The sequence below is a fragment of the Miniopterus schreibersii genome (genome assembly GCF_964146895.1).
Source record: "Miniopterus schreibersii genome assembly, chromosome: 2".
NCBI lineage: Eukaryota > Metazoa > Chordata > Mammalia > Chiroptera > Miniopteridae > Miniopterus > Miniopterus schreibersii.
This window is the reverse complement of record NC_138102.1, coordinates 95,807,542-95,827,309: the sequence shown is the minus strand read 5'-3', so window position 1 is coordinate 95,827,309 and position 19,768 is coordinate 95,807,542. Positions and strand designations below refer to the sequence as shown.

The 19,768-nt window shown below is 37.6% G+C and overlaps 1 protein-coding gene across 5 annotated transcripts in view; it reads right to left on the bottom strand.

Moving 5' to 3' along the window:
- Positions 1–19,380, bottom strand: part of XPO4 (exportin 4) — a gene marked incomplete at its 5' end in the record, with an annotated part of 103,554 nt that extends 84,174 nt beyond the window's left edge. For 2 of the 5 annotated variants that reach the window (XM_081125519.1, XM_081125522.1), the window contains 2 exons: positions 4,401–4,506; positions 19,283–19,380. In XM_081125519.1, coding sequence (XP_080981645.1) covers positions 4,401–4,506; positions 19,283–19,351 — 175 coding nt within the window. Of the gene's footprint in view, positions 1–4,400; positions 4,507–9,792; positions 9,861–16,450; positions 16,495–19,282 lie in introns of those variants that run through there. The other 3 variants (XM_081125523.1, XM_081125520.1, XM_081125521.1) reach the window with 3 other exon arrangements.
- Between the last annotated feature and the right edge of the window lie 388 nt (positions 19,381–19,768).

Below are 19,768 nucleotides of genomic sequence, written 5' to 3'. Positions count from 1 at the left end.
ATCACTGGACATGGGTATCTGAAAGCCTCGTGAAATTCACTCTAGGCAAAGAATAGCACCTTCAAGAAATTATCAGAAGAGCATGAAGATACAGTCCGGCACACCATTTTCTCTCCTATTCAAGTTCTGGTCATTTAAAAATCTTATAAGTGATCCTGACACAATTAGCCATAAAAATGTGAGAGAACAGTATACCCTACATAAATGCCTATTACATTACACTACTACCTAGGAATTTTGAAAATACCAAAACTAATAAGTGAAGCCAATTTGCACCTTCTTTTTTAACATTTTATTATTCCATGCTATCTTTATATGAATTCTAATTGAGATGATCATCACAACTCACAAAAATTTAGAAAACTTAAAATAGAACCAATAAATAAAGCAATAGTTTCCAAAAATGTAAACCTATAACGAAAAGATGCATTTAAAGTTCCAGGAGAAAAATAAGCATTCTGTTAAAAGAGAATTTTAAACAGAAATCAGCTATATCTATTTAGGTCACTTAAGGAGAAATACAGTACTGCTATATAAAAGTAACTCAAATAATCTCTTTTTATAAATCTCTTTTTGAAACAAAATGATGGTTTCTGCCTATCTTCATACTCCATTACAAACAGTAAAAATTTTAAGAACAAGAAACCTAAAATCCTTAACCATGGATTTTAACAAGAAAGCAAAATTGTAGGGACTCACAGAATTTTAGAAATAGACCTCCAAAGATCACCTAGTTCAATTCCTGCATTTTACAGTTAAAGGAACGGAAGCACCAAGTGATAAAGAAAGAAATCGGAAATCCAAGATCACAAAGCTGGTGCGGTCCTTGAACAATACTGATCCACCCCTAACTGCACGTGCCAAGAAAGGTAAGACGAAACAAGGACCTTCTGGTCTTCAAGAGCAATGGAACATGCTTACTCCTAACTATTTGTGCTGGGAGCACAATTACAAAAGGTGAATGACTTTCAAAGTTTTCAAGGTAACTCTTTTGTTTTTTTAATTGATTTTTAGAGAGAGGAAGGGGGAGAGGGAGAGAGGGAAAGGAGGAGGAAGAGAAAGAGAGAAGGGAGAGAGGGAGAGAGAGGGAGGGTGGGGGGGGAGAGGGGGGGGGAGAGAGAGAGAGAGAGAGAGAGAGAGAGAAACCCATCCAATCTGTTGCATTCATTAGTTGATTCCTATATGGTGCCCTGTTCAGGGATTGAACCCAAAACCCTGCCATAACCAGATGATGCTCTAGCCAACTGAGCTTCCCAGGTAAGGCTCAAGGTAACTCTTTTCCTCTGCTTGGTATTAAATGAAGATCTCTATATTACTACCCCATAAGAAGCTCTCTAAGAAAAGAGGAATCTGGAAAAAAGAAAGCCAAACTTTAAAGAAGAAATTTTCCTAACCTAGCAAATTACACTTTCTCATGAAAACTGTTCAGCCTTCATACACTACACTTACCCCCAACATAAAGTTCAAAAGCTACTTGCAGGAGGTCTGGCAACTTGCCAGCAGGACCCACAGTATATGAGGCTTATTCTTCTCTCTGTTGGAGAGATGCTGGAAATGGCCACATCTTCACATCTAGAATTTCTAATTAGAATGGCTTTCCACTAACTAGGACACAGTCTAGATGACTAATTATTTTAGGCCACTTTAGCAGGACACCTTCATTTCCTACTTCGTAACTTTAATAATAATTACATAACTAAAATTCATTTGTATCTTGTCAGCCATCTGAAACTAGACAGAGCAATAAAGACAAAAGTTAAAATGAAGTAAATGTTAGAGAGGAAATGTATACACTACGTTCTGATCAGAAAGTATTTTTTAAAAAAAAGAAAACCCTAGTAGTCAAGCCCAGATGTCAGTGACGACAATCACCTCTCTGGCCTTAACGCATAGGTGACATACGCACCCCAAAGGCTGCTTAATAACACACACGTGCACACCATTTTGTTTTATTTTGGCTACTTCTGAGACAACACATAAAAGAATTCCACTTCTCCCTGAGAGAAGGACAAAAGAATGTCACAAAGCTCCAGGAGTGCTAAACCAGTCCTTCACTGTCTGGGAGTGTAACAGTTCTTTAACAAGAAGAGAACTCAGGTTTTGTCAAGGAACATTTGACCCTACAAACCTAGAAAATTCCTATGCCTTCTGAGGTGAAACAGTTTGAAGTGCTCTTCTGACAAAATGCACAGCCATGCAACATGCACATGCACACACGTGTGAGCACATACGGAAAAGAGCAAAAAAATTACAACTTGAATGAAAACAAAAAGATAAGACAAGGAAATGAGAAAAAAACGAGAAACATGATGAAATTTGGGAAGGGGAAAGGAAGAATTTTAAGAGGCCAGAAAGGGGAAGCATCAAGGCGAAAGTCTCCCCTTTATTAGAATATATTACCCCAACATTCTACAAAAATGAAATATAATCCCTAGACAAGAATGTGAAAATTCTGAATGGTGATTGACTGCCACTTGCATGAGAAGTCTTCTTAGAGGAATTAACCTTTCTGTGCTGGTGGCAACCGAGGACGGAGTTAAAAGATACTCTGTGAAGTTTAGATGTAACATTAATGTAACACAGGGCTTGGCAGTACATTAATGACTGTAATACATGCACTCAGGCTTTTAAATAGTTCATGTCTCAAAACCCACACTGATTTCAGAAGCATGACTGGAATCGGCAATACTCTTCTTTAGAAATTTTTATCAGAAAAACAAGTTTTCCAAAACAAGCTCAAATCATAACAAAGCAACAATACTTCATAAATACACATACTCAAAAAAGGAAAGAGTGGTATAAACAAATACACTCTAATAAAATACTTATAACTTAGATCAACTACTTCCCAACTAGTACAGAATGATAATGAATTACAACAGAAAGTCAGATGAAACATTGATGGAACTCTAGTTAATGTAGTTAACGGCACATGCCATGAAAACCATTCTCAGATTATTTTAGGTGCTGGTTTAACAAAATGGTTTCCTAATTCCATTAATGCTGAGCAATTTCCAGGCATTAAGGATGAAGAAAGTCTGTTAAATTCTGAAGGCTGATGCTTAGTTTGCTTCTTTTAATTTAATGCTGAGTTAAGTATTTTCCATAGGCATAAAATAAATTATCTTAGTGCCAGAAACAAATTCACCACTCAAAAAAAATTCAAAACTTCCTCATTTGGAATTTAAAAGGTGGTTATTAAAGCTGCTCCTCTAACAGCGAGATCTAACTCCTAGGTGGGAGAGAGCCACCTTCACCACCACTGCTAGCTCCTTACAAACAAAAAATAGCCTTTATTAAGCTTATTATATTTTTAATGGGGTCATGTCATTTACCTGACTATTTACAAAGTGCTTTTCTACATTGTTACTACATTTGCACCTCCCAACTTAAGATAGCTAAATCCATGAAGGAACATGACATCACTGTTCCCATTTCACAGGTGAGAACAGGCCCAGAGAGGGTAAGTGACCCCTCAAGGTGATGAATACACGCAATAGGCACCTCTGAGGCTGGGACCTCAACAGTCCCTGCAGCTTTTCCAACCCAACTAATCAAACAACTCTAATTCATAAGCCCGTATATGTATTTTTAACATTATAACTTTCATTGCAGGGGATTTCAAACTGGTGGTTAACAGATAAGTCAAAGCACAAGAACAAAAGGTCAGATATTTTAGTTTCTAATCCTCCACTAACCAATTTTGTAGTCATGGATAACTCAGCATTTCAGCCTTAAATATGGATGGCAAAAAATGGCTCCAATTTTAAAAAAAGAGCCAATAATAAAAAGGTTATAAAATATCTGAGAGGCAGAAGATATGAAAATACCATCTTTGGAAACAGATCATTTCTGTACATATGTCAGATATAAGGACTCATACAATTTTTTTTACAAGTGTAAAAAAATCAATGCTTCATTTTAGGATATACAGTGATATATCCTATACAGAACTGACTGATATTCACTAAGCAAGCTGAGTACAAACTATTAAAAAATAAAAAGCTATGAAGAAAAAAGACAAAAGAAAGAAATTGTAGAAAGCTCCCAAAACAATCTGAATTTTAAAACACTAGGATAAGATATGGTACATTTCCTATAATAAATGAGATCATACTTGAAAACAACTGAAAAATATATTAAGATTTTTTTTTTTCCACTCTTAACAGCCTTCATGTTATGGCCAATAATAAAATTATTGAGGTGGGAAATCTAAAGTTAAAAAACACTTTCTGTCTGGCTATATGGGATATCTTTAAAATCACTTCAGAGAATGATTATTAATGAAAAATTATAACTGTACAAACCTGCTTATTTTAAAAAGAATTTAAAATATGTAACATTCAAGATAGAAAAACTAGAAGTGATTATGCAAAAATATTTTTAAAGTAAATACTTACCCAAAATATGCTTGCAAACTGCAAATGGTGACTTCGATTTCCTAAATGATAAGAATATGTGCTCTGCATGCTGGCGTTGTTCATTGTTGACCATGGAAGGCGGTGCCTTGACAGTTAAGAGAAACAAACAAACAGAGCACATGTGTTCAGTAAGAAAGCTTGAACCACAGCAATCCTTTTACTCATAATGAAAAAATATTTTCACTTTGGAGAGCCGGGGGGGCAATAGGAACACATATTCTTACTTTTTTTTTGGAACTAGTAATATAAAACTTCATAATAAATATTTAAAATATTGTCTCAGGAAAAGGAAGACATTTCCAGCAAGGTTTGGGCCAGAATCCTTTAAAGCTGCCTACATTTTAGATAGATACTTATCTAACATGTTTTTTGTATCCTTTTAAACACAGCCATTTTACTGACTTTTATTCCAAAATATACCACCCCATCTAACTTGACCAAATTCAAATAATTTTGAAATTCTTCAGCACTAGTGAGACTGAATCCTAAGTTACTTTCCTTTCCTAGTCTGTCCCTGCCTTTCTGTTTTTGTAAGTAGCATACTTCCCTTCTGAATGAAAGAAACTTTTACATCTTCTCTTCCCAAATGAAAGTAACAAGCTGACTGTGACACCTAAGTTGAAACTAGAATAGCAGAGGTCTCACTTTAAATTCTTTTATTCTTTTTTCGCACAGGGAATGGCTTGAATCAGTCTTATTATTCTTTTTTTTTTTTTTAAATGTCTTTATTGATTTCAGAGAGAGGGAAGGAGGGGGAGAGAGACAGATAGAAACATCAATGATGAGTCATTGATCGAGCCCGCAACCCGGGCATGTGCCCTGACCGGGAATCGAACCCCGATCGCCTGGATCCTAGGTCAACGCTCAACTGCTGAGCCAGGCCCGGCTGGGCAGTCTTATTATTCTTAATTTTAAATATACATATATATGAAAAATGCCATCTTGGAATATTCTCTAAATATTTTCTGCTTCTTGGAGGTCTCTTTTTACTAGTTCACAGCAAGAATTTCCAGCAGCACTTTGCAGAGCCAGTGTATGCAGGTGGGAATTGGCTTTGAGGGTTTCTCATGGCTTTTCAGCCTTTATATGTGTACCAGTCTCACATTTGGCTGAAACCTCAGGATTCTCCATCAGCCTTCTGTCTTACCTTCATGGTATTAGAACCTCCTGTCTCCTAGAAGGGAGGATCAACTGCCCTTCATGCCCTCTGCAGGAAGAACTATTCTGTATGACACATCTCAGCTCTTCCTCGAGGGATGATTCTTTCATCAGAAATCTACAGTCCACCTATCCCGACCTCTCTTGAAGTCTGTATCCAGAGTCACTAGCCGAAAAGCATGAGTGACCTACCTCCCCGTCTTACGGCCTTCCCCACCCCCCTTAAATTTTATAAGCTTATGACTGGACTTTAGCCCACCAACTTACCTGGTTTGAATAACCGGTTATGCTGAGAGCTAAAACTGGCAACAGTTGCCCTGTGCCTTCAGGGTGGTTCGATGGGGCAGAGTATGCCACCATCTGAATACTGGGCACTGAGTGAAATGTGAATGATGCTCATGTCACTGACTAGAACTCTGAGGGTGGGATGGGGGTTAACTACTATTTTGGGAGGGCCATGAGCTCTTTCCCCTTCTTATTAAATAAATGGATCAAAATTAATAATTCAAGCCCTGCCGGCAAAATAAATTTTTTTTAGTATTGTTTAGCAAAAACAATAAAAACACAAATTTTTTAACTCAGAAAAATCAGGGAATAGTAAAGTCTGGAATTTATGAAACTCCTATCTGAATAATAAATTAATCAGCTTCTAAACAAAACAACTTATGAAGTTTGCCCAGGTTTTTAAATTTTATTTTGTTCTAACAATCTTTCTTCTCAAGATAATACCCTCTGAGCTGCCTAAGCTGCCTAAGGGTATAATGCTCTACCTAAGCATACAGTCCCATTATACGATTTGGTTATCTCTGACCCATCTGAAGAGGAGAAGAGACTGCTTGTAAAGCCTACCAATCAAAATACAATTCTCAATTTGAGAGGAAAGGGAGAGAACAGATGGTAGGAAAATAAACCTTTGTTATTGTAACCAGTAAAAAGTAGGGAAATCATAATTTCATCTATATTGAAAGAATCTGGAAGACAAACATTTTGCAAACAAGTACATAGATCAATATTCATTATAAACTATATTAATTATGCAACATTTGTCATTCTAATTTCAGTTAAAATAGTAGAAAGGAAAAAAAAAGATGTATATCCAAGAGAAGTAAGTAAACTTCAATGCTCTGGCCTAAAAAAATTCTTATAATTAGTTAAAACCAGTGATTTTCTTAAGGATATAGCACCCTCTATAGCTCTCTAGGTAAAAGTGCAAACATTTCCAATAAAACAATGTGTCAAATTCTTTAATACTTTTTTTAAAGGCTTTATTAATAACATACTGTGACCAGCTAACTGCTAAATATGTTTCTCCTTCCATTTCCAAATTCTTCATTCCCACCATCTTCCCCAACTTCACCCAGAAAAAAATTTTTTTAAATACATCTCTATTGATTTCAGAGAGAGGAAGGGAGAGGGAGAGACAGAAACATCAATGATGAGTCATTGATTGGCTGCCTCCTGCACGCCCCATACTGGGGATCAAGCCCACAACCCGGGCATGTGCCCTGACTCCAGATCCTAGGTCGATGCTCAACTGCTGAGCCACGCCCGGCCGGGCACCCAGAAAATTTCTGAGTTAGACATTTTTTTATTCTCATCACCCTTGAAAAGTAGAACTACACAAGCATAATTTTGCAAGTTAATATGCAAGTTATTCTACAAAAATATTTCCTAAAGCTAATTGTCTTTGGACATCCTAATAACCACACACTTAATAAAGTACAGGTCTGAATATATTTTATATAACAAATAATTAAATTTTGCTCAGCAGGGTGTGGCTCAGCAGTTGAGCAGCAACCTAGGATCCAGGAGATCCAGGTTCTATTCCCAGTCAGGGCACATGCCCGGGTTGCGGGCTCGATCCCCGGTCGGGGACATGCAGGAGGCAGCCAATCAATGACTCTCATCATTGATGTTTCTATCTCTCTCTCTCCCTCTCCTTTCCTCTCTCTGAAATCAATAACGACATATTTTTAAAAAAAGAAAAAGAAATTAAGGAATCCTCAAAAGCTAAAAAGGAAGCAAAAACAGGGACTTAAAGATGAAAGCAAGCACATATGCATGCACCCTAAAGATGCATCAACCCCAAGTGACCTTGAGTTTGCATTGTGACAGCTGTCCAATGTACAGAAGAGATATAGCCAGGGCCTTCTTAAGGTAGAGCTCTAACAGAACATCCTTCCACATAAAGATGGGATCTTCAGAAGAAGGGTAAACTATTGAAAAAGAGAGAGAGAGGCCAGGCCCTGGCCAGGTAGGGTCAGTTGGTTAGAGTGTCATCCTAACAGACCAATGTTTTGGGTTCGATTCCCGGTCAGGGCATATACTAGAATCAATCAATGACTGGGGAGAAAAAGGGACATCTGTAATATTTTAAACAAAAATAAAATTAAAAAAAATAAAAATTTAAAAAAATAACTATAAAAAAAAAAAAGAATCAATCAATGAATGCATAAATAAGTGGAACAGCCCTAGCTGATGTGGTTCAGTGGTTAGAACTTTGGCCTGCCCACCAACAGGTCTTTGGTTTGATCCCCATTCCAGTCGGGGAGTGTGCGGAAGACAACCAATTGGTGTCTCTGTCACGTCAATGTTTTTCCTGCTCTCTCCACCTTCCTTCCTCCCTCCCCTTCCATTCTCTCTAAAAAGCAATGGGGAAAGAAATATTCTTGAATGAGGATTAAAAAAAAAAAAATGGGACAAATCAATGTTTCTCTCTCTCTAATCAATTTTAAAAATAAATGAATAAATAAATAAGCAACAGTAGTCACTACACAAAAATTACTTCACTACCAAATATTCATTACCAAATGTTCAAGAACCTGAACAAACTTGTTTTGCTAAAAGGGTATGTGACAGCCCTGGCAGATGTGGCTTAGTTGGTTGGAGCGTTGTCCCATGTACCAAAGGGTAGAGGTTCGATTCCTGGTCAGGGTACATACCCAGGTTGCAGATTCAATCCCTGGTCAAGGTGTCTGGGAGGCAACTGATGGATGTTTCTCTCTCTCTCTCCCCTACTCCCTTCCTCTCTCTCTAAAATCAATTTTAAAAGTAATAAAAATAAAAGGATGTGACAATATCGTGTACTCTCTTAGGATATCTGTGTAAAAAAATTCCTTGGTATAGTTCACAAATGGACAAATGTTAAAGGTAGGTATATATATGAAGATGATGATGAAAAATTCATTGTCTTCATCATTCTATTTGGCATTTATAAATCTAAAAATGGAATTATTTATAATTACAAAGCAAAGAATATGGCCATTTTCTCTTTATCAAAAGCATTATATTTGAGTGATTCTAAAGCAAGAAAAGAAACAGGAATAATTAGAAAGAATCAGTATTCATTTTCACAGTGGAAATACAACAAGCAGAAGTAATGATGGGACCTATGAGGATTATGTGAAATCTGGGATCAGTTTGCAAAACAGAAGAAGAATGCAAAAAGACACACAACCATACTCCAGACCTGTGCTACCCACTATGGTAGCCACTCCCCACGTGTGGCCATTTAAATTAGGTAAAATTTAAAATTTAGCTCCTCCACTGCACTCACCACATTTCAAGTATTCAACAGCAACACATGGCTATTGGCTACCATGTAGACATATAAACTTTTAACACAGAAATTCCTATCAACAGAGCTGCTGTGGGTGATACAGAGAAAAGGTGGTGACAAAAGGATTCTAAGAAGCTGGAAATCTACAAACTTACCCAAAGCCTCATATAGAGCAGTCAGTAACAAACCATTTATTAATGAGGAAAACAATCTTATTTTTTCCCTATAACTGAAGATGCAATGGCAGGATGTAAACAGGCATTTCTAACAATATACGAATCATTAATCTACTTTTGGTTTCTTGTATGACCACTACTAGTAAGAATTGTCAGAGGAAACATTTATATCTAAAATTAAATTCAAAATTATAAAAAATTGATTTATGTGAAGTTAAATCTTTTTAGAAAAAAATGTTCTGCAAGAATCATCAGCTCTAAATGTACTAAAATTTATATTTGTAAATAATCAAAAATTTATCCCAATGTTGTCTCAGCCTATAAAATATAACAGCTCTAGGAAAAGCTGCATCAGCAGAAAAACCCTACTCAAAATAAAAAATTATCAAAAATTGCCCTAGCCAGTTTGGCGAAGTGGTTAGAGAGTCAGCCTGCAGACTGAAGGGTCTCAGGTTCAATTCCAGTCAAGGGCACATACCTCGGTTGCAGGCTCGATCCACTGGGTGCATGTGGGAGGCAACCAATCAAGGGGTCTTTCTCACATTGATTTTTTTTTTCTTTCTATCCCTCCCTTCCACTCTCTCTGAAAAACAATGGAAAAAATATCCTTAAATGAGGATTAAAAAAAAAAAAAGTATCAAAAATTATTTGCAATCTTGCATTGCAAAGAGCAACTGACATCACTTTTGATTATACTGACTGGAAATGAACTTGCTGAAAGTAAAATTTTGATGACCTAATACATTTGTAGAAAAGTAAGCCAAAAATATTTTATGACCAATCAAGATATCACAGGTGTTATTTTTTGTATTATATTAAGTTATAATACTCAAATATTATTCTTTTGTCAATTTATAAGTTTATTACTCAGCACTATTACTCCTATTATGTTTTACAATAAAATATTTTTAAAGGAAAAAAGCTTTATATTTTAAAACCTATAATGGTACTTTTTTCCTGCTTTTTGAACCAAGGGCTCCACAAATTACGTGGCCAACCCTGGCTAGAAAACAAAGACAGTGACAGGAATACCTTACAGCTGGACTCAGGAGAGCCAATAACTAACTGTTGAGTTCAGAGCCCACTGAGACAGACAATTAAGATGAGGAGATAGAATGAGACATGGCCCAGTAAATCAGAACATTTATAGTTAAGACATAGGAGTTTGCAGTTGTAATAATCACTCCAGACTGATTGTGCACATGATAACTTTGAAAGCCCCTACTCTAGAATATTCCTTCTTTGCCACTTTATAGTGGGCCTAATTTTTCCCACAATTACAAATGAATAGAGCTTGGCCTAAGAGTAAATCCTTATCTCTTCTCCAGAATAAAGTTTATGGTTTCTATAACAGCTCTATCTCAAAAGCCTTTTTCCCTTTATTTGCTAGCAAGGTTATGCTTATAGCAGTGATGAAACAATCTGCAGAAATGGGATAACCTGACATAAACGCAAAGCTACAAATCTAGTGTTGTTTTTTTTTTTTTTAGTATGTTTTTATTGATTTCAGAGAGAAAACGGGAAAGGGAGAAACAGAAACATCAATGATGAGAGAGAATCATTGATTGGTTGCCTCCTGCACACCCCCTACTGGGAATCAAGCACAAACCAGGCATATGCCCTGACCAGGAATCAAACTGTTACCTCCTGATTCATAGGTTGACATTCAACCATTGAGCCACACTGGGCAGGCTACAAATCTAGTCTTTACTCAGCCCCAACCATAATACAGCTTCTAGTTATCTTTGAGATAAAAATTATAGAACATTCAAGAAAGTCACCACAGATTTTTAAAACAATTTTATCAAAATTTTATTATTTGTGACTCAATTTTTTATATCATTAAAAATTCAATCTCTATTAAACTTAGAAATTGAGGACTCTTGCCACTTCCAATCCCATTCCCTATATACCTATTCTTAAAAGTTTAGTATATATCTTCCAATTCTGCTTCTATGCATATATAAATCTATGCAGATTTTTTTAAATTCTCACCTGAGGATATTTTTTAATTGGTTTTAGAGAGGGGGAGTGGAGAGAGAGAAAGGGAGAGAGAAAAACATCTATATGAAAAACATCCATCGGTTGCCTCCCATACAAACCCACAACCTAGGTATTTGCCCTGACCAAGAATCAAACTGGCAACCTTTTCAGTGCATGGGATAACGCTCCAACCAACTGAGCCACCTGGCCAGGGCCAAAGATTTCTTTTTATTTAGAAAACAAAGATACGTTCTGTTCTGCACATTTTTCCTTACTTATTTTGAACATCTTTCCGTGTCTATTCAGATCTTCCCATTTAAAAAAAAAAAAAAATACTACATATTAGATCCACATTTCTGGAAAGTTCCAAAAATTCCATTATGTATAATACCAGTATTAAGCCAATTTCTTCCAACTAGACATTCACGCTGTTTCAGTTATTTGCTATTGCAACATATATATACCAGAGGCTGAATAAGTGGCTAAAAGTGAAATGGATGGGGCCAGAAGGCATAACAGATTTTTAAGGCTTTGGTACTTCCTACCAAAAACTTGTAGCTCTTTATACTTCCACTAGCATTCTCTGCTTCTCCACATCTTTACATCTGAAATACCATTTTAATCATAGTTCTGGTTCTAGACTACACTGTTCCAGCTTTCTATTATTCCCTTCCCATGACAGGGCAACAATGTTTCAATTATTGCTGCTTTCAAATACATTTCAACAACTGTTACATCAAATCCCTCAAACTTTTCATTCTTTTTTTTAAATGTTGTTATTCTCATATAATTATTCTTCTAGATATATTTTGTAATTAATTAGTTAAGTTTTTCTCCCACCTCAAAAAAGGGTGAAGAGGGAAGAGGAATTTTGATTGACATTACATTCAGTCTATAAATTAATGAGGAATTGCAACCTTAACCAGATTAATTCTTTGGACTGAAAAATGCAGATCTCATTTAATTCTGACCTTCTTTTAAAGTCTTCAAGTAAATCGTACAGTTTTCTTCACAAAAACATTGTGTATTTCACCCTGACTGGGTGGCTCAGCTAGTTGGAGCCACCCAAAAGGTTTCAGGTTTGCCCTGGCTAGTTTGGATCAGTGGTTAGAGCATCAGCCCACAGACTGAAGGGTCCGGGTTCAATTCCGGCCAAGGGCACGTACCTTGGTTGCAGGCTCAATTCCCTACCCCAGTCAAGGAGGTGTGTGGTAGGCAACCAATTGTTCACATCAATTTTCTCTCTCTCTCCCTTTCACTCTCTCTGAAAAGCAATGGAAAAAATATCCTCAGGTGAGGATTTAAAAATAAATATATAAAAAATAAAATAAACACTCCAAGAAGGAAAAAAAAAAAGGTTTCAGGTTCGACTCCTGGTCAGAGCATGTTCAAGATTTCTCTCTCCCTCTATCCCTCCCTAAAAATCAATAAAGATATCCCCGGGTGAGGATTACATAAAAAGTAAAGTGTTGCGTGTTTATTAAATAGTGCCCTATAATTTATCCCTACAATTTTTTTATTCCTAATGTTGAGGTCTTTTTTCCATTTTTAAGCTAATCACTGTTGGTATAAAGGAAATTCTGCAATTGGTTTATTTGTCCTATATCCAGCCACCTTACCAAACAGCTACTGATTCTAAGTGTTTTAGTTAATTTCCTTCAAATTTGTTTCCTAAAAATCACCTGCAAATAATCACCTTCTTTACTTTTCTTTCCAATATTTGCACTTACTCCTTTTTAATATCTTACCGTATTAGCTAGGCCCTCCAGAGGTGCTGAATAATAGTTATAGTAGGACTTCCTATTTACTCTTAAGGATAGCACCATTTAGCCCAGGCTAGGTACCATCATCCCAATACACCAAGGTTGTGGGTTTGATCTCCCTCTGGTCAGGGCACATACAAGGAACCACCAATGAATGCATAAAACAAGTGGAACAACAAATTGATATCTTTCTCTCCCTCCCTCTCTCTAAAATCAATAAAAATAATAATAATAATAAAATAATATTATACCATTTACTAGTGGTTTCAAAGAACTGTTTTAATTATATATATTTTATCAACTCCTAGTTTACTAAATTTTTAATCATAAAATGCTGTTAAATTTTATCAACTGCTTTTAGGTATCCATGGATGACTTCAAAGGTCTTCTCACATTTTTTCTCTGGATCACTGGCTATGTTTCAATTAGCTGAGTCCGAGACAAGTACAACTGCAAAATACACATAAACTTCAAATGAATTTTAAATAAAAATTTTCCACTAACTAGTCTGAGAAAAAAATTGTTAGTGCCAGTTTTCTAATATCTAGTGAGTGCCACAGCAAAGACTAAAAGACAAGGTTGAAATAAAAAAAATAAAAAAATGCTTACTGAATAATAGCGCATCTTTCCAATAAGAAAAGTAAATGCTATAATCAAAACTCTTAATTTTACATGTGCATTACTGATTACAAAAAAAATAAAAGCACTGTACCTTATTCAAAGAGGGACTCAGGAAATTCTACTAGGTAAATGCTCAAACACTCCCCAAACATACTGCATTTGGTTTTTCCAGACCTTCATACAAATAGATCCCTCTAGCTGGGATACTTGGGATACCCAACTAGAAAACTCCAATTTGCTCTTCATGACTAAGCTAAAGAATCACCTGTTCCGAGAAGCCATTTCTAGGTCCCCACCTCATTTTGAGATAGATGTCTTTCCACTGTACTCTCACAGAACACTGGATATACTTCTAATTATAAATTACCTAACAACCGCTAACAGTTTTGCCTTTCTCTCCATTAGACTATGCCATCATTAAAAACAAGGTCTTTCTCCTGCCTCCTCAGCAAATATAGCATTGTGCCTCCCATATATATACTGAAGAAATGCTCTAGAATGAACAAGTGGCCAGATATTGAATTCCAGGACCAAGCCTACTATATAACCAAAGGCTAATTATTAACCCCTCTGAATCCCAGATTTTCTAATTTATAATGTTTAAGAATATCTCTTCTCCTATTTACTTCACAGGATTAATATGAGAATCAAATAATATGATACAAATTTTTGTACAGCACAACTTTTCAGATGTTTTCAAAACATTAACTTCATTTTATTACAATAAAAACTATGAAAGCCAGTCACGAGTCACTTTCATTAAAGTTGCATTTAGATCTATTAAAATTCACTCTGGCTTTAAAACAAAGATGCAATTACTTTCCTATAAAGTTTCAGCTAACATATGTGCTGTACACTATCTTATATCATCAAAAGACAATCCCTAACAGTCCAGGGGAACAAAACCAAGGAAATTCAAGACAATAAGTAAAGCACTCTTTGGATTTGTAGTTCAAACAGGTGCAATATAAATACTAAAAAAATACTAAACTTTTCCATTATGGTGTCTCTAAAATCAAAACACATCTTACATTTTCTATCAATTCACCAACAGACAATAAAAACAAACTTCCTTCAAAATTCATCCACAATAAGGTGAACAAAGAAAAGTACAGAAGGATATGAATCACACAATCTCATTTATGTAAAAAAATACATTTTAAAAAATGACTTATAGATGCTCTTATATGCTTAGAGATTTTCACTAGAGATACCAGAGGAAGCCACCTCTGAAGAGAGGGAATAGGAACTTAGGGAACTTTTACTATCCCCTATCCACCTTTCTGCAGGGCTTGAATTTCTTACTTTTTAGAAAGGTAGCTCTAAGATTTTATTCTTTTTTTTAATGTTTTTATTGATTTTTTGGAGAGGGAGGAAGGGAGAGAAACACTGATGTGAGAGGTTAACATTGCTCAGCTGCCTCCTGCATGCCCGCCACTGGGGATAAAGCCTGCAGCTCAGGCATGTGCCCTAACGGGAAATCTAACTGGAGGCCTCTTGGTGCATGAGAGGATGCTCGGCCAACTGAGCCACACAGGCCAGGCTCTAATATTTTATTCTTAAATCAAGGATAATATTTATAGTATATCATTTATGCAAAAAGAAAAAAAACAAACACTATATAATGTAGCCCTAGACGGCCTGCCTCAGTGGTTAGAGAATCGGACTGAAGGGTCTCGACTTCTATTTCAGTCAAGGCACGTACCTCAGTAGCAGGCTTGATCCCTGGTCCTGCTCGGGCACATGCAGGAGGCAACCAATCCATGTGTCTGTCTGTCTCCCCACCTCCACCCCCTACCCTCACCCCCACTTCCACTCTCTCTGAAAAACAATGGAAAAAACCTCCTCTGGTGAGGATTTAAAAAAAACACTGCATAATATATACTGTAAAAGCACAGGAAAATATCGAAGCATATTCAAACTTCATGTGGATTACTTAGGGAAACTAGTGGAGAAAGGGAGAGGAGGAGGCTCACTTTTTATTCTGTACATTTGTGTTTTGTTGATATACTTAAAAATAATATGTTCCAGTATTACTGTTATAATTTTTAAATTAACATAAAATGTATCTACACCACCAAATTTTCAGGTCTATAAATGTAGCCTGCTAAACTCTTACAATCAGAGATACTCTCACTGATGAGAATGTTAGCACAGAAGAGTGGTGGACTTTACTTACTCTGGTTATGTATTTAATATTCTCTCAAAAATGTAGGTTAGGTATCTTAAGCAAAAGCCAACAACAGAAATCTCTGTGGAAAAGAAATGTTCAGGCTCGATTTAAACAATGTTCTATTTGCACAATTTTCACAACAGATAATTTCACTTGCATACTGTTATTAATTTACAAAGTCCTTCCTTGTTCTAGTTTGTTCACCTTCAAATTTATTTTCTAGCAAGTAATCTCACTGCCTTGAATCAGATTAGGTAGTATGTATAAGCATCTACAGAAAATATTCTGTTACTACTTTTTTGGGGGGGAATCACTCATGTTGAGACCTATAAAATCCATAAATATCATAAATATTCTAAAGGGCTAATACACTACTTTATTTGGCAGTTTATCCAATAATCTAAATAGGAATGAACTTAGATGTTCACAAGCAACTACGAAATCCAAAAATACATTTTGAAATTTCTCATCAAGTGATAAAATGTAACATTTATGATATTATAATGTGGACTCTGAGAAGCAACATGGTTCTGAAATGGGAGTCTGGTGCTCTGGTTCTGGATCAGTCTTAACACTAATTTGTTCTGGTGACCTACCTTCGGCAAGTCACTTCTACCTCTTTGAACCTCAGTTTCCCCATCTGTAGAATGGAAGGGAGAATGCTTAGACTAGGTTCTTATATTTCGAGGTCTCTATTTCCTGAGAGAATTTGATAAAAAGCTATAGAAACTATTACCAAAAATGTATGTTTGCACCCAAAAATTAGCTTATAATTTTCTCCTGATATCCATCATGGACTCCCTAAGACCTTTGGATGAAAAGATGTCTTGGGATTATTCTAAACATTAAAACTCTTCTGATTTTCATGAAATATAACAAAAAGAAAAATTAAGCAAAAATACTGTGAAAGACATCACTACTTACTTGGAATCCCAAAATATATTAAGAGCTAAAATATATAACAAATATCTGTAAACAAGGTTTCCTCAGATAGATATCCACCTGACCCAGTGGTGGATAAACAAAAAAATCACCCATTCTCTTTTTGAATATTCTAATGCTTAAAAAGTGAAGGAGATTTAACAATCTTAGCTACCCTCAAATGAATTAATTTTCCTGCTTTCTAGTCCCACTACCCTCTAAGTTTAGAACCACAGACTGGTAACAGACAGACCTGAATTGGAGTCCCCACTCTACCATTTCCCTTGAAAATTTAAGTCAATTACTTAGCATCTACATGTTTGAATGCCTTAGTTTATAAAATGAAAATGAAAATAATTCATAAAATTACTGAGGCAATACATGCAAAGTGCTTGGCATAGTGCCTCACACATAGTAAACACTTAATAAATGTGAGCTATTATTAATAAATTGAAATACAGCTATCATACTGAGAAATAATGCAGTAAATGCTACTCTTACACATTTTTAGTACACACTTTTGAATAGTAAGTAGAAATTTCTAAAACAGAATTTCCTATTTTCAATAGCATTTTTTTCCATACTCTTCTCTGGAAAGATTTAAAGTATGTAAACGGCTTCTATTAGACATATATATGAGGTGGTGGGGTAGAGTAGAAAGAAATCAAGCTTTAGAGCCAGGCAGGTCTGAGTTGTGGACCTAATTCAGTGGCTCAGTAATTATGTAATCCAGGCCATGAAAACTCTTTCAACCTTGTAAAGCTATTGCAAGGAGTACTAAGTATGTAAAACATCAAGCACAATATCTGGTATGTAGTATGCATCAATAAACATCACTTATGACTATTCTCCTAAGATACCCCTCACAGGTGATAGAACTAGCTTCGCTAGGCAAGAGGGAAAGCACAGGCAAGCACAAATCCAAATATTCAGGCAATGATGAAGAACACTTATTTTCTCTTATCAATGAAAGCAAGCAGTGGTTTGGGGGTCACATACAACTTCCGGAGCAAATGAAAATGGGGCTCCTAGAAAACTAACCAGTATTTCAGTAAATTCTCCATGTCAGGGATCTTAAGAACCTTGTATTTAAGAGGGAGACTGGGCAGTTTTTTTATGGACCTCCTAGCAAGAATCTTTAAACATTATCTACTCAGTTTTGTGACAAAATGATTCATTTAACTTTGCTTAGGAGGAAGCTAGTAAATCCTTTTTTATTAAATTTCTCAATTTCATGACCTATCCAGTGTTATATGCAAAAACAAATCTTGGTAAATGAAACTACAAGCTGTGCTAAAATTAGTTCAAATGGTTTTAAATGTGATGTTCCAACACATAACCCAAACACTGGACCAAAAGGAAAAGAAAAAAAAAGTCCAGCCCTGGCCAGGTACATCAGTTGGTTAAAGCATCATCCAGATACCCAGATACATCCAGATACCCAGATATGCCAATGTTGCAGGTTCCATCCGGGGTCAGGGCACAAACAAGAATCAATCAATGAATGTATAAGTGGGTGGAACAACAAATCATGTTTCTCTTCTCTCTCTCTAAAATCAATAAAATAAAGTCCAAAAGGATAACAAACCTGACTGCATTCAATTCTTAGGAAGGCTGGATCAAGTCAAAGAATCAAAAGGGCTTCTAAATCCCCCCACCAAAAAAAATCTACAAACACGGAAGTCATCATTTAAAAATCAAAACTGAGCCCTGGCCGGGTAGCTCAGTCAGTCAGAGCGTGGGATGCACCAAGGTTGTGGGTTGGATCCCGGTAAGGCCACATACAAGAATCAACCAATCCATAAGTGGAACAACAAATCGATGTTTGTGTCTGTCTCTCACTTACTCCCTCTATCTCTCTCACCCACTCTCTAAAATCAATAAGAAAAATTTTTAAATAAATGAAAAACAAAACTGAGCCAGCAAATACAGTTTACTAAGTAAAGGAATATTGCTTATCCTGACTTCTCCCTGCGAAGAATCTTCCAAAACTCTGGGTGAATAATCTACTCATCGAACTCTTGAACGTGTAGTGTCGGAATGAAGCGGACACGCGACCCACGGGGAGTATTGGGTAAAGTTTGGCCCCAATGACCTTGGTCCCAAGGAGTCCCCTCCCTGCCGCTGCCGCCCTTCCACGTGCTGGCGCTGCGGTGGCCCCGAGCGTCTGCAATCTGGGGGATGCACTTGGGAGCCCAAGGCAGGAGGGCGCAGGGGTGCTAACAGCGCCGGGCCGGGCAGGGATTCCCTGCCTCCCTCTGGCTCCGCGCCCGGCTCCGTACCCTTGCTGCGCGCATTGTGGGGCACCCCGCGGCCCGCGAAGCCCTTGTCCCTCAACCGCACATCCCCGGGATAGGCAGCCCCAGGACCGGGGTCCGATAGCAGGACAGCAGCATGAGAGACCTGTGCTACGCCGCGCCGCCGCCTCCCTCGTGGGCTCCCAAGCGGTCCGGTGGGCGCGGCGGGGCCTAGTGGGCGCGGAGGCTAGGGCGGGGCAGCGCGCTCACCATCAGAACTTTAGCCGCGTTCTCCAGCTGGGCGATCACTTCTGAGGGCCCAAGTGCCGCCGCCATCATGGTCTCTCTTCAATGACGCGCCATCCAGTGCATTCTGGGAGCGGCGGTGCTGCCGACCAATCGGCGCACGCCCCGCCCCCACGCTCCCAGGACGGCGACGGAGGCGGCGAGGCGGAGCGGTGACAGGGTGGAAGCCTGGCATCTGGCGGAGGACCAATGGGGTGATCGGACAGGGTCCAGAATGAGATTGGGGAGCAGGGGGGAGTACCTGGAGCCCGCTGTTGGATGGGTAGCGATGGCCGCGCCTGCGCTGTGCTGGTCTCGGGTTCTCGGGCGCTGTTCCCCACAGAGCCGCCGTTCCCTGTCAGTGACTCCGAGTCCCCGGCACCGCGCAGACCCCTGCCGTATCCTCCGTGCCCCGGTCCACGCTGCTCTCTACGGGGGGAAGCCGTCTGAGAGCCGAATCCCGGGACGCGC